The 14,967-nt window shown below is 38.2% G+C and overlaps 1 protein-coding gene across 4 annotated transcripts in view; it reads right to left on the bottom strand.

The window, feature by feature from the left end:
• NRG3 (neuregulin 3) overlaps positions 1-14,967 on the bottom strand; it is a 1,228,440-nt gene that overhangs the window by 138,375 nt on the left and 1,075,098 nt on the right. For 2 of the 4 annotated variants that reach the window (XM_055537827.1, XM_055537834.1), the window contains exon 4: positions 6,133-6,159. In XM_055537827.1, the coding sequence (XP_055393802.1) occupies positions 6,133-6,159 (27 nt within the window). The remainder of the gene's footprint in view (positions 1-6,132; positions 6,160-14,967) is intronic. The other 2 variants (XM_055537844.1, XM_055537829.1) reach the window with 1 other exon arrangement.

Genomic DNA, 14,967 nt, shown 5'->3' with positions numbered 1-14,967 from the left:
TTAAACTGATACTACATTGAAAGAGATGGGAATACCAGACCACCTGACCTGCCTCTTGAGACATCTGTATGCAGGTCAGGAAGCAACAGTTAGAGCTGGACATGGAACAACAGACTGGTTCTAAATAGGAAAAGGAGTACGTCAAGGCTGTATATTGTCACCCTACTTATTTAACTTATATGCAGAGTACATCATGAGAAACACTGGGCTGGACTAAGCACGAGCTGGAATCAACATTGCTGGGAGAAATATCAATAACCTCAGATATGCAGATGACACCACCCCTATGGCAGAAAGTGAAAAAGAACCAAAGGCCTCTTGATGAAAGTGAAAGAGGAGAGTGAAAAAGTTGGCTTAAAGCTCAACATTTAGAAAACTAAGATCATGGCATCTGGTCCCATCAGTTCATGGCAAATAGATGGGGAAACAGTGGAAACAGTGACAGACTTTATTTTTTTGGGCTCCAAAATTGCTGCAGTTGGTGATTGCAGCCATGAAATTAAAAGACGCTTACTCCTTGGAAGGAAAGTTATGATCAACCTAGATAATCAAAAGCAGAGACATTACTTTGCCAAAAAAGGTCCATCTAGTCAAGGCTATGGTTTTTCCAGTGGTCATGTATGGATGTGAGAGTTGGACTATAAAGAAAGCTGAGCACCGAAGAATTGATCCTTTTGAACTGTGGTGTTGGAGAAGACTCTTGAGAGTCCCTTGGACTGCAAGAAGATCCAACCAGTCCATCCTAAAGGAGATCAGTCCTGGGCATTCATTGGAAGGACTGATGCTGAAGCTGAGACTCCAATAATTTGGCCACCTGAAGCAAAGTGCTGACTCATTGGAAAAAACCCTGATACTGGGAAAGATTGAGGGCAGGAGGAGAAGGGCATGATAGAGGATGAGATGTTTGGTTGTCATCACTGACACAATGGACATGGGTTTGGGTGGACTCCGGGAGTTGGTGATGGACAGAGAGGCCTGGTGTGCTGTGGTTCATGGGGGTCACAAAGAGTCGGACACGACTGAGTGACTGAACTGACTGACATTCTAAAGCTGCATCTGTTCGTTGAAATTTGCATTGTTTCAATCCCAGTTGCATCATTAGAAAAATCATGAATATATTTACAGAAAAATACTTTTGAGTGCTAACAGTTTTATGCACATTAGGTTTGGCATGGCATATTCAACAGGATAATTATTCTTCAATATTGAAAAATCAATCCAAGACGTTTTTTGGTGAAGTGTTTTTACTGAAGTTAATGTCCTCTTTTCAGTTCTAAAGTAGTGACACTAGGGAGCTCAGAGGCCCAGATAGAGAGAGCGAAATAGAAAGGTTCTGACTAAGTAGAAGGAAAGTGAAGCTAGTATAGACTTGGACTAGAGAAACACTTGATACAGTTTATCCACTTCGGCTGGTACCCAGCTTGAATTCCTCCCCCTTGCTCCTTCCCTTTATCCCCAGGAAGATGTTTCTAAATTTCCTAAGCCCATTTAGTGGCTTTCATTTTACTTTTTCTTTCATTGTATTTTGCCTATGCATTTATTTTTCTGCCCATGCATCTTAATAGCACTTGTTATATCACTTCAATGATGTGTAGCTTTCTCTATTTTTAGTTTCAGAGTCTTTGGTCATTAAGGAATGTGGATTATATATTTGCATTTTCTATATCTTATACCTTTAACATATAGTAAGTGTGATAAATGTGTAATAATTAACTAATAATAGAATTCTTAAAACATATGATTTGCAGTTTTCTGCTATAAATAAGAATTTGTTGACCTTGATGTGTTCGGGTTTTGAGTCTGATCACTGAGTGCACATGCGCCATGGCCACTAGGAATACAAAGAATTGGGGAAAAGATGTATGTGTAAGGTCATGCCACATAAGAATTCAGATGCCACAACTAAAGATTGTAAAGATCCTACATGCCACAGTGAAGATCAAAGAGCCCAAGTGCTGCAACTAAGATCAGGTGCAGCCAAATCCTATTTTTTGTTTTTATTTTTTAAGGATTATCGCCTTATGATCTATGTTCCAACCCAAGGAAAGATGAAATTTGCATTACCCAAAGCAAGGATGATGAAAGTTTAGAACAAAGGTAATCTGGAATTCATTAATACAGAACTGACACTGATTATTTGTAAGGCACACCGATAAACAGACATAATTAAATTTCTAGAGAGTATGCCTATATATTGGCTAACCAGTTTAATTTATACCTAGAGACGCTGTAGTATTAGGATGGTATCATCTTCCATGGGACAATCTTACCCATGTGGATTTTAAAATTACGGGTATGGGGAGGGAGGAGGGAGGAGGGTTCAGGATGGGGAGCACGGGTAAACCTGTGGTGGATTCATTTCAATGTTTGGCAAAACTAATACAATATTGTAAAGTTTAAAAATAAAATAAAATTAAAAAAAATTACGAGTTAAATCTCAAAAATACTTATTCCCAAAGCAATGCACAGAATATTACACATTCAGTTAGAGGAATCTGGGGGGGTGGGTGGGGAGGGGGACGGGGAGGTGAATAGTGTCTAGAATTAGTGAGGTAAGTGAAAACGGTTTATTCATTAAGTCTGTAAACCTATTCATCATTCAGAATACTCCATTATTTGCCATTATCTATATGCATACTAAATACTCACTTTAACTCTGCCTTTAGCCAATCACTTCCCTCCAAGACAAACTCGACTGCTGGAGTCAGATATTTGCACATTGAGAATCCATTCCCTGTAAGCCTTTTTTTTTTTTTTTTTTAAATTTTAATTGGAGGCTAATTACTTTACAATATTGTGGTGGTTTTTGCCATACATTGACATGAATCAGCCATGGGTGTACATGTGTTCCCCATCCTGAACCCCCTCCCACATCCCTTCCTATCCCATCCCTCAGGGTCATCCCAGTGCACCAGCCCTGAGCACCCTGTCTTTAAAGCTATGCTTTGACTTCAACTTTTGTAAGACTCATTATAATACCAGTTAGACGTGAGATTCATATAGATGAATGAGACAATGGCTTCTTATTTTTGCCTACTGGTAACTAAATGATTTTGAATGTTTTAAAAGAGACCTCCTAATACATATCTTGATTCCACAGCAAATCATTATACTGTAAGGTATCAGTGCCACTTAAAATCCTCAGGAAAAGTTCAATAGGATAATGACTCATCTGTTTCTTTCAATAACAATAATTATCATTGGTGTAGCAAGTTTAACTTACTATAATCATGGCCACACTGATTGTGGAGTTTCATGCTATGCCAGTCCCACACACCACCATGCCTTGTTTCTTATATCTACAGTCGTTCTACTACACAACTTCTGGAGCCTCTCTTCTAAGCCAGCAATCATCACCACATAATGGAGAACACTTCTCTATTGATTAGATTAAGTACTTCTATCCTCAAAGACTGTTGATACTGTCTTCCATCATCATCAGTAAAAGAGGAAAGTACAAACCACATACCGTTCTCAAAAATTTATACTCTACCACATCACCATATCCACAATTTCCTGTAATTCCTAGTTCATATGACTACAACCTCTTCATGCCAACAATTTGAGGGCACCCATGGTAACTATTCATTAATTCCATTCAACTTATACATTCCTTATTCATTTCATTACATACCTATCTTATAGTCTGCGATGCTTCATTTCAATATTATCTTGAATTACATTGCCCTTATAAGCTTTCATCACACCTATCTAGCAAAACCCAAAATCTGTAGAAACTAAGCTGTCTGTTTTTTCTGTGATCTAATACTTAGATAATAAAGCACTAACAAGTAATATCGTACAACAGGAATATCAGTTTTAATATAAATATGTAATCACTGATTTTTAATTAACTCTCAAAACTTATAAAAAATATAACTATCAATATCTTCCACCAGACACAACAAAGGTACCCAGAATTCAAAATTTCCAAAGCTAATCTAGTAAAAATCTACCATAAATCTGTTCTTTTAGTCTTATTTTTCAGAAAATGGACCCACATTTTATCTAAACATGCAAACTATAAATCTTGTATTCATCCCTAATAATCATCCTTATCTACCTTTCAACATCAATTCCTTTCAAATACTTGTTGCCATGTTTCCAATATCTATCAATTTTTCACATCTTCTATTATCACACTATTCTTTATTTAATTAATTAATTTTTTATTGAAGGAAAATTGCTTTACAGAATTTTGCTGTTTTCTGTCAAACCTCAGCATGAATCAGCCATAGGTATACATATATCCCCTCCCTTTTGAACCTCCCTCCCATTTCCCTCCCCGTCCCACCCCTCTAGGTTGATACAGAGCCCCTGTTTGAATTTCCTGAGCCACACAGCAAATTCCCATTGGTTATTTATTTTACATATGGTAATGAACTTTCCATGTTACTCTTTCCATACATCTCACCCTCTCCTCCCCTCTCTCCATGTCCATAAATCTATTCTTTACGTGTGTTTCTGCACTGCTGTGCTGAAAATAAATTCTTCAGTACTATTTTTCTAGATTCCGTATATATGTGTTAGAATATGGTATTTATCTTTCTCTTTTCTGACTCACTTCACTCTGTAGAACAGGTTCTAGGTGCATCCACCTCATTAGAACTGACTCAAATGCACTCCTTTTTACGGTTGAGCAATATTCCATTTTGTATATATACCACATCTTCTTTATCCATTCATCTATCAATGGCCATCTAGGTTGCTTCCATGTTCTAGCTATTGTAAATAGTGCTGCAATGAACAGTGGGACACATGTGTCTCTTTCAATTTTGGTTTCCTCAGGGTATATGCTTAGGAGTGGGATTGCTGGGTCATATGGTGGTTTTATTCCTAGTTTTTTAAGGAATCTCCATACTGTCTTCTATAGTGGCTTAGTCAGTTTACATTCCCACCAACAGTGCAAGAGCGTTCATTTTTCTCCACACCCTTTCCAGCATTTATTGTTTGAAGACTTTTTGATGAGGGCCATTCAGATCGGATATTATCACACTATGATGAACTAATATTATTTTGCCTCAAATAGGTCTTGGAAATCCTCACTTTTATATTTATCAGTTTTATTCCCTAATTATCATCTGAAAATTTCCTAGAGTATAAGTTCCAGCAAATCGCCTTTTATCGCCCATTTTTACTCATTATATTATCTGTAGCATTTTGCATTTTTTCTTTGCTTAGAGTGAGCAATTGATACATATTTGCTGAATTAATGGATGAATGGATACATGAATGCAAGCAAATTTACAGGTATTATCACAATAAACATAAATGCATGAAGCAAGCATTCATATCTATATTATATAAGAGAAAAACCTAAAGTTCAACAAAAGCCAATCAAGGAGAAACTATAAATTCTGATTAATATTTGGATCTTCAATTTCACTAACTTTAACTCCTAGGTATCTTTCCATTCTAGTGCCATGATGCCTATCAATCAGCCCTATGGAATGTGTTTTTAAATCATTTTATTATAATATAGATTTAGAAAATTATGTACAATTCTTAATGTAATTATCTATGAATACAGAAAGTAATTACTGTGGGAGGTATTCTAATCTTTAAAAAAAAAAACATAGACTACAAATACTTATAAAATAATTATTTTAACTTTGTATATGAAAACATTAATAGAACCCATACTCCAGAATTAAGATTGACCAAAAATGCATCCAAATTATTCACTATGCAAAAGAAAAAAAAAGAGAAGAAAGTAACAAAAACTGATATTTTTAAACCATCACCATTATTGTCTACCATTTATTGAGCATATGCCATTTAACAGACATTGTGTTAAGCAATATATGCATGTAATAAAATAGGAACTAGTTTACCCCTATTTACAGATAAGAAAATTAAGAATTAAGAAAGCAAACAAAGCCAGAAGCCAAATCCAACTTCTGTCAGGTTTCAAAGCAGCACTTAACATTAAATTGCCTTCTCAATAAGTAGTTAAGTCATTCATTTTGAGCCACTACTTAGTGAAAAATTGACAAAAACATTTTTTTTTTACTACTAATAGCATCTGATAGTGAGGCATTTCAATCATAATCAGATGAGGAAGAAGAACACTATACACATTATCAAACTTAGCTTTTCTGGATATATAAGGAGAAAATTGCTTAGTCTTACCCATGAATTCAATGCCCAAGTGGTCTGCTGCACCAAAGTCAGCACATAAGGAAGGAAAACAGAAAATGAGAATAAGGTTAGAGAAAACTCCACACAGAAGTCAATGCTTATCGGATTAACCTTTCAAGGCAAAGACTGTGTCTCAGTTATAACAATGTTTGCTTGCAAAAGATAATTTACACTTTGTCCACAAATAGGGGTACTTTGAACACTGATTGGTATTTCCCAACAGTCTGGAATTGAGATGGAATAATATTAGCATGTATGCTAAGTATTATTCCCCGGTGGTTCAGTGGTAAAGAATTCTCCTGTTAATGTATGAGACATGGGTTCTATCCCTGGGTCAGGAAGACACCCTGGAGGAGGAAACAGAACCTACCTCAGTATTCTTGCCTGGGAAATCCCATGGACAGAGGAGGCTTGTGGGCTACAGTTCATGGGATTGCAAAAGAGTCAGACATAACTTAGGAACTAAACAAAAACAACATGCTAAGAATAAATTTAGCCCATAAAAAAGGAAAGAAAGGAAGGGGGGAAGGGATGGAGAAAAGGAAGAGAGCAGGGAAGGAAGGAAGAAAGTGAAGAAAAAAAAAAAAAACTATTCATACAAACCATGCTAGTGCTAAGTTGCTTCAGTTGAGTCCGACTCTGTGCGACCCCATAGATGGCAGCCCACCAGGCTCCTCCGTCCCTGGGATTCTCCAGGCAAGAACACTGGAGTGGGTTGCCATTTCCTTCTCCACATACAAAGCATATCAGGAGCTAAAGTTACTTCAGGAATTCATGATATTTTATGTAGAATAACACTCATTTAACGCTGCAAGGATATCCAACCAGTCCATTCTAAAGGAGATCAACCCTGGGTGTTCTTTGGAAGAAATGATGCTAAAGCTGAAACTCCAGTACTTTGGCACCCTCATGCAAGGAGTTGACTCATTTGAAAAGACTCTGATGCTGGGAGGGATTAGGGGCAGGAGGAAAAGGGGATGACAGAGGATGAGATGGCTGGATGGCATCACCTACTCGATGGATGTGAGTTTGAGTGAACTCCGGGAGTTGGTGATTGACAGGGAGGCCTGGCGTGCTGCAATTCATGGGGTCTCAAAGATTTGGACATGACTGAGCGACTAAACTGAACTGAACTGAACAACAAACTAATTTGAACTTCTATGTTAATAATAGGTAGGTAAAGAACATCCAGAAAGAATGAAAGGATGGAGCCAAAGCAAAAACAACACCCAGTTGTGGATGTGACTGGTGACGGAAGCAAGGTCCGATGCTGTAAAGAGCAATATTGTATAGGAACCTGTAATGTTAGGTCCATGAATCAGGGCAAACTGGCAGTGATCAAATAGGAGACGCCAAGAGTGAACATCAATATTCTAGGAATCAGCGAACTAAAATGGAATGAAATGGGTGAATTTAACTCAGATGACCATTATATCTACTACTGTGGGCAGAAATCCCTTAGAAGAAATGGAGTAGCCATCATAGTCAACAAAAGAGTCTGAAATGCAGTACTTAGATGCAATCTCAAAAACGACAGAATCTCTGTTTGTTTCCAAGGCAAACTATTCAATATCATGGTAATCCAAGTCTATGCCCCAACCGGTAACGCTGAAGAAGTTGAAGTTGAATGGTTCTATGAAGATCTACAAGACCTTCTAAAACTAACATCCAAAAAAGACATCCTTTGCATTATAGGGGGCTGGAATGCAAAAGTAGGAAGTCAAGAAACACCTCTGGAGTAACAGGCAAATTTGGCCTTGGAGTACGGAATGAAGCAGGGCAAAAAGGCTAATACAGTTTTGCCGAGAGAACGCACTGGTCATAGCAAACACCCTCTTCCAACAACACAAGAGAAGACTCTACACACGGACATCACCAGATGGTCAACACTGAAATCAGATTGATTATATTCTTTGCAGTCAAATATGGAGAAGCTCTATACAGTCAGCTAAAAGAAGACTGGGAGCTGACTGTGGCTCAGATCACGAACTCCTTATTGCCAAATTCAGACTTAAATTGAAGAAAGTGGAGAAAACCACTAGACCATTCAGGTATGACCTAAATCAGATCCCTTATGATTATACAGTGGAAGTGAGAAATATATTTAAGGGATTAGATTTGATAGAGAGAGTTCCTGATGAACTATGGATGGAGGTTCGTGACACTGTACAGAAGACAGGGTACAAGACCATCCCCAAGAAAAAGAAATGCAAAAAAGCAAAATGGCTGTCTGAAGAGGCCTTACAAATAGCTGTGAGGAGAAGAGAAGAAAAAAGCAAAGGAGGAAAGGAAAGATATAAGCATCTGATTGCAGAGTTCCAAAGAATAACAAGGAGAGATAAGAAAGACTTCCTCAGTGATCATTGCAAAGAAATAGAAGAAAACAATAGGATGGGAAAGACTAGAGATCTCTTCAAGAAAATTAGAGATACCAAGGGAACATTTCATGCAAAGATGGGCACAATAAAGGACAGAAATGGTATGGACCTAACAGAAGCAGAAGATATTAAGAGGTGGCAAGAATACACAGAATAACTGTACAAAAAAGATCATCACAACCCAGATAATCATGATGGTGTGATCACTCACCTAGAGCCAGACATCCTGGAATACTAAGTCAAGTTGGCCTTAGGAAGCATCACTATGAACAAAACTAGTGTAGGTGACGAAATTCCAGTTGAAATATTTCAAATCCTAGAAGATGATGCTGTGAAAGTGCTGCACTCAATGTGCCAGCAAATTGGAAAACTCAGCACTGGCCACAGGACTGGAAAAGGTCAGTTTTCATTCCAATCCCTAAGAAAGGCAATGCCAAAGAATGCTCAAACTACTGCACAATTGCACTCATCTCACATGCTTGTAAAGTAATTCTTAAAATTCTCCAAGCCAGGCTTCAGCACTACGTGAACCGTGAACTTCCATTTGTTCAACCTAGTGTTAGAAAAGGCAGAGGAACCAGAGATCAAATTGCCAACATCCGCTGGATCATTGAAAAAGCAAGAGAGTTCCAGTAAAACATCTATTTCTGCTTTACTGACTATGCCTAAGTCTTTGACTGTGTGAATCACAATAAACTGTGGAAAATTCTGAAAGAGATGGGACTACCGGACCACCTTACCTGCCTCTTGAGAAACCTGAATGCAGGTAAGAAAGCAACAGTTAGAAGTGGACATGGAACAGGAGACTGGTACCAAAGAGGAAAAGGAGTATGTTAAGGCTGTATATTGTCACCCTGCTTATTTAACTTATATGCAGAGTACATCATGAGAAACGCTGTGCTGGAAGAAGCACAAGCTAGCATCAAGATTGCCGGGAGAAATATCAATAGCCTCAGATATGCAGATGACGCCATCCTTATGGCAGAAAGCAAGAAGAACTAAAGAGTCTCTTGAAAGTGAAAGAGAAGAGTGAAAAAGTTGGCTTAAAGGTCAACATTCAGAAAACTAAGATCATGGCATCTGGTCCCATCACTTCATGGCAAATAGATGGGGCAACAATGGAAACAGTGAGAGACTTTTATTTTTTGGCGCTCCAAAATCACTGCCGATGGTGACTGCAGCCATGAAATTCTAAGACCCTTACTCCTTGGAAGAAAAGTTATAACCAACCTAGACAGCGTATTAAAAGTAGAGACATTACTTTGTCAACAAAGGTCCATCTAGTGAAGGCTATGGTTTTTCCAGTGGTCATGTATGGATGTGAAAGTTGGACTGTGAAGAAAGCTGAGCACCAAAGAACTGATGCTTTTGAACTGTGGTGTTGGAGAAGACTCTTGAGAGTCCCTTGGACTGCAAGGAGATCCAACCAGTCCATTCTAAAGGAGATCAGTCCTGGGTGTTCATTGGAAGGACTGATGCTAAAGCTGAAACTCCAGTACTTTGGCCACCTCATGTGAACAGTTGACTCTTTGGAAAAGACTCTGATGCTGGGAGGGATTGCGGGTAGGAGTAGAAGGGGACGACCGAGGATGTGATGGCTGGATGGCATCACCGACTCGATGGACATGAGTTTGGGTGAACTCTGGGAGTTGGTGATGGACAGGGAGGCCTGGCGTGCTGCAATTCATGGGGTGCAAAGTGTTAGGCATGATGAGGGACTGAACTGAACTAAACTGAATTGAAAGATTCGGACATGACTGAATGACTGGACTGGACTGAAAGAACATCTGGATGAAAGACCTTAACCAGGAACTCTTTACCCTTCACAAAAAATACATTCTGCCCTATCTTTTCCCCCTTTATTTGTTAGATGAAGAAATTGCATCAGTGAGACTAAAAATCTTAACATGAGGAAGATCCGGGCACAAATCCCGTCTATCTGACCCTTTAGACCTGTGACTGTCACAAACTTGATAGTGCTTCCTATCCAAAATGAACGGCAGATGCATCCACGTCTGTTTTATATTCCTCTGTTCAGCACACCATTTCAACCACCTAAGTGTTAAAGGAAAAAAGATAGGACACTGAAAGATGAACTCCCCAGGTCAATAGGTGCACAATATGCTACTGGAAATCAGTGGAGAAATAACTCCAGAAAGAATGAAGACATGGAGCCAAAACAAAAAGAATACCCAGTTGTGGATGTGACTGGTGATGGAAGTAAAGTCTGATGCTGTCAAGAACAAGATTGCATAGGCACCTGGAATGTTAGGTCCATGAATCAAGGCAAACTGGAAGTGGTCAAACAGGAAATGACAAGAGTGAACATTGACATTTTAGGGATCAGTGAACTACAATGGACTGGAATGGGTGAATTTAACTCAGATGACCATTATATCTATTATGGTGTGCAAGAATCCCTTAGAAGAAATGGAGTAGCCAACATCATCAACAAAAGAGTCTGAAATTCAGTACCTGGATGCAATCTCAAAAAGACAGAATGATCTCTGTTCATTTCCAAGGAAAGCCATTCAGTATCACAGTAATCCTAGCCCATGCCCTGACCAGTACTGCTGAAGAAGTTGAATGGTTCTACAAAGACCTATAAGACCTTCTAAAACTAACATCCAAAAAAGACATCCTTTTCATTATAAGGGACTGGAATGCAAAAGTATGTAGGCAACAGATAACTGGAATAACAGGCAAATTTGGCCTTGAAGTACAACATGAAGCAGGGCAAAGGCTAACAGAGTTTTTCCATGAGAATGCATTGGTCATAGCAAACACCCTCTTCCAACAACACAAGAGAAGACTCTACACATGGACATCACCAGATGGTCAACACTGAAATCAGATTCATTATATTCTTTGTAGCCAAAGATGGAGAAGCTCTATACAGTCAGCAAAAACAAGACTGGGAGCTGAGTGTGGCTCAGATCATGAACACCTTACTGTCAAATTCAGACTTAAGTTGAAGAAAATAGGGAAAACCACTAGACTATTCAGGCATGATCTAAAACAAATCCCTATGATTATACAGTGGAAGTGACAAATAGACTCAAGGGACTAGATCTGACAAAGTGCTAGAAAAACTATGGATGGAGGTTCATGACATTTCACAGGAGGCAGTGGTCAAGACCATTCCCAAGAAACAGAAATGCAAAAAGGCAAAATGGTTGTCTGAGGAGGCCTTACAAATAGCTGAGAAAAGAAGAGAAGCAAAAGACAAAAGAGAAAAGGAAAGATATAAGCATATGAATACAGAGTTCCAAAGAATAGCAAGGAGAGATAAGAAAGCCTACCTCAGTGATTAATGCAAAGAAATAGAGGAAAACAATAGAATGGGAGAGACTAGAGATCTCTTCAAGAAAATTAGAGATAACAAGTGAACATTTCATGCAAAGATTGGCACGATAAAGGACAGAAATGGTATAGACCTAACAGAAGCAGAAGATATTACGAAGAGGTGACAAGAATACATAGAAGAACTATACAAAAATATCTTCATGACCCAGATAACCATGATGGTGTGATCACTCACCTAGAGCCAGACATCCTGGAATACAAAGTCAAGTGTGACTTAAGAAGCATCACTAGGAATAAATCAATGGAATTCCAGTTGAGCTATTTCAAATCCTAAAAGATGATGCTGTGAAAATGCTACATTCAATATGCCAGCAAATTTGAAAACTCAGCAGTGGCCACACGACTGGAAAAGGTCAGTTTTCATTCCAATCCCTAAGAAAGGCAATGCCAAAGAATGTTCAAACTACTGCATAATTGTACCCATCTCACACACTAGTAAAGTAATGCTCAAAATTCCCGAAGCCATGCTTCAACAGTATGTGAACCTTGAACCTCTAATGTTCAAGCTGGATTTTGAAAGGCAGAGGAACCAGGGATCAAATTGCCAACATCCACTGGATCATTGAAAAAGCAATAGAGTTCCAGAAAAACATCTATTTCTGCTTTATTGACTATGTCAAAGCCTTTGACTGTGTGGATCACACAAACTGTGGAAAATTCTTAGAGATAGGAATACCAGACCACCTGACCTGCCTCTTGAGAAATCTGTATGCAGGTCAGGAAGCCAACAGTTAGAACTGGACATGGAACAACAGACTGGTTTCAAACTGGGAAAGGAGTATGTCAAGGCTGTATATTGTCACCCTGCTTATTTAACTATATGTTGAATACATCATGCAAAATGCCAAGCTGGATGAAACACAAGCTGGTAACAAGTTCACCAGGAGAAATATCAATAACCTCAGATATACAGATGACACCACCCTTATGGCAGAAAGAAAAGGAGAACCAACAAGCCTCTTGATGAAAGTGAAAGAGGAGAGTGAAAAAATTGGCTTAAAACTCAACATTCAGAAAACTAAAATCTTGATATCTGGTCCCATCACTCCATGGCAAATAGATGGGGAAAGAACGGAAACAGTGAGAGACTTTATATTTGGGGGCTCCAAAATCACTGCAGATGGTGAATGTAGCCATGAAATTAAAAGATGTTTACTCCTTTGAAGAAAGATTATGGTCAACTTAGACAGCATATTAAAAAGCAGAAACCTTTGCCCATAAAGGCCCACCTAGTCAAAGCTATGGTTTTTCCAATAGTCATGTATGGATGTGAGAGTTAGACTATAAAGAAAGCTGCCCAGAGGGATGGAATGGGGAGGGAGGAGGGAGGAGGGTTCAGGATGGGGAACACATGTATACCTGTGGCGGATTCATTTTGATATTTGGCAAAACTAATACAATTATGTAAAGTTTAAAAATAAAATAAAATTAAAAAAAAAAAAAAAGAAAGCTGAGCTCCAATGAGTTGATGCTTTTGAACTGTGGTGTTAGAAAAGACTCTTACTGAGAGTCCCTTGGACTGCAAGGAAATCCAACCAGTCCATCCTAAAGGAAATCAGTCCTGAATATTCTATGGAAGGACTGATGCTGAAGCTGAAACTCACTTTGTCCACCTGATGGCGAAGAACTGACTCAATGGAAAAGACCCTGCTGCTGGGAAATACTGAAGGCGGGAGGAGAAGGGGACATCAAAGGCTGAGATAGTTGGATGGCATCACCGACTCAATGGACATCAGTTTGAGTAAGCTCCGGTAGTTGGTAATGGACAGGGTACCCTCCCGTACTACAGTACACTGGGTTGCAAATAGTCGAACATGACTGAGTGACTGAACTGAATGTCTGTGATCAACAGGGAGAACTGGGCCCTGATGTGTCCAACATTTCAACTCTGAAGATTTGTTTATTTTATGGAGCTTTCTTATAATCATTCAGTTATTCAGTTTTTAAATTTGCTGCATTATCTAATGATTATTTCTGTTGTAGTAGTATGTTTCTTAAATGAGAATGAATGAAAAAATATATTGCTACAATCATATTTGTTTCCATGACTAATTTCTGGGCTCTCTCTTATGACTTCTCTATTTGGGAAAGATTTTCTTTTTAGAAAATATTCATTTAGTTATCTTGAATATTTCAATGCCTTTCTTTTGCAAATGACTCATTTTAAAATTCTTTTGTGGTAGAATATACATAAAATTTGTTATTTTGACAAATTTCAAGGGCACAATTCACTGGTATTAATTACATTCACAATGTGGTATAACCGTGACCAACAGATTTCCAAAACTTTTCCATTGCTTCAAAAGGTAACTCTACCCATTAGGCAATATTTTTCAATTTTGTCCTCCTCCTTTGCTCTGGTAACCTCTGATGCAATTTACATAGCTATTAATCTGCCTATACAGTTTATTTATTTACTTTTTTAGTGACTAAGAGCTATTTTAATTGAGAAATATCTCATATAAGGAACTACTGAAATGATTTTTAAAAAGTAGAAGCATTTCTTCCTTTCCATGGGATTTTTTTTTACCTGCTTAATATAGTTTATGATAGATATCTAGGATACTTTTATAAAAATACAGGATTTTTACCTGCAAGTAATTCACAAATCAGTGGGAGTCCACAGAGAAAAAGCTCTGGAAATTCTCTGTGATACTGTTATCATGGAAACCCAGAAGCTCTGCATAAGATCAAGTGGCCAAGGACCCATAAGCTTGCTCCTGGGGAAAGAGAATGTGCTGTGTGGAAGAATAGAGATTGTGGAAAAGGTGGCTGGGCCACATTTGGGTTCTTGTGTGAATAAAATCTTCATGATTATGTGCACTTAGGACACTAAAGAGAGACTAGAATTGTGGTATTTTAAAGTAGGGATATGGGTGAAATAACTTACCATGAGAATAAAAGTATAAAAAAAAAAAAAAAAAAAACTTCTGCCTACAACAAGAACAGTTATTAGCTCTAGCCTGATTGAATAGGAACTTTCCAGTACAATTTACAAGATAGATAACCAGCAAAGACCTACTGTATACCAAAGGAAACTCTGCTCAATATTCTGTGATAATCCATATGAGAAAAAGAATCT

This window comes from Bubalus kerabau, chromosome 1 (assembly GCF_029407905.1).
Source record: "Bubalus kerabau isolate K-KA32 ecotype Philippines breed swamp buffalo chromosome 1, PCC_UOA_SB_1v2, whole genome shotgun sequence".
Lineage (NCBI taxonomy): Eukaryota > Metazoa > Chordata > Mammalia > Artiodactyla > Bovidae > Bubalus > Bubalus kerabau.
The sequence above is the reverse complement of the archived record's forward strand: the minus strand, read 5'-3'. Positions and strand labels throughout refer to the sequence as shown.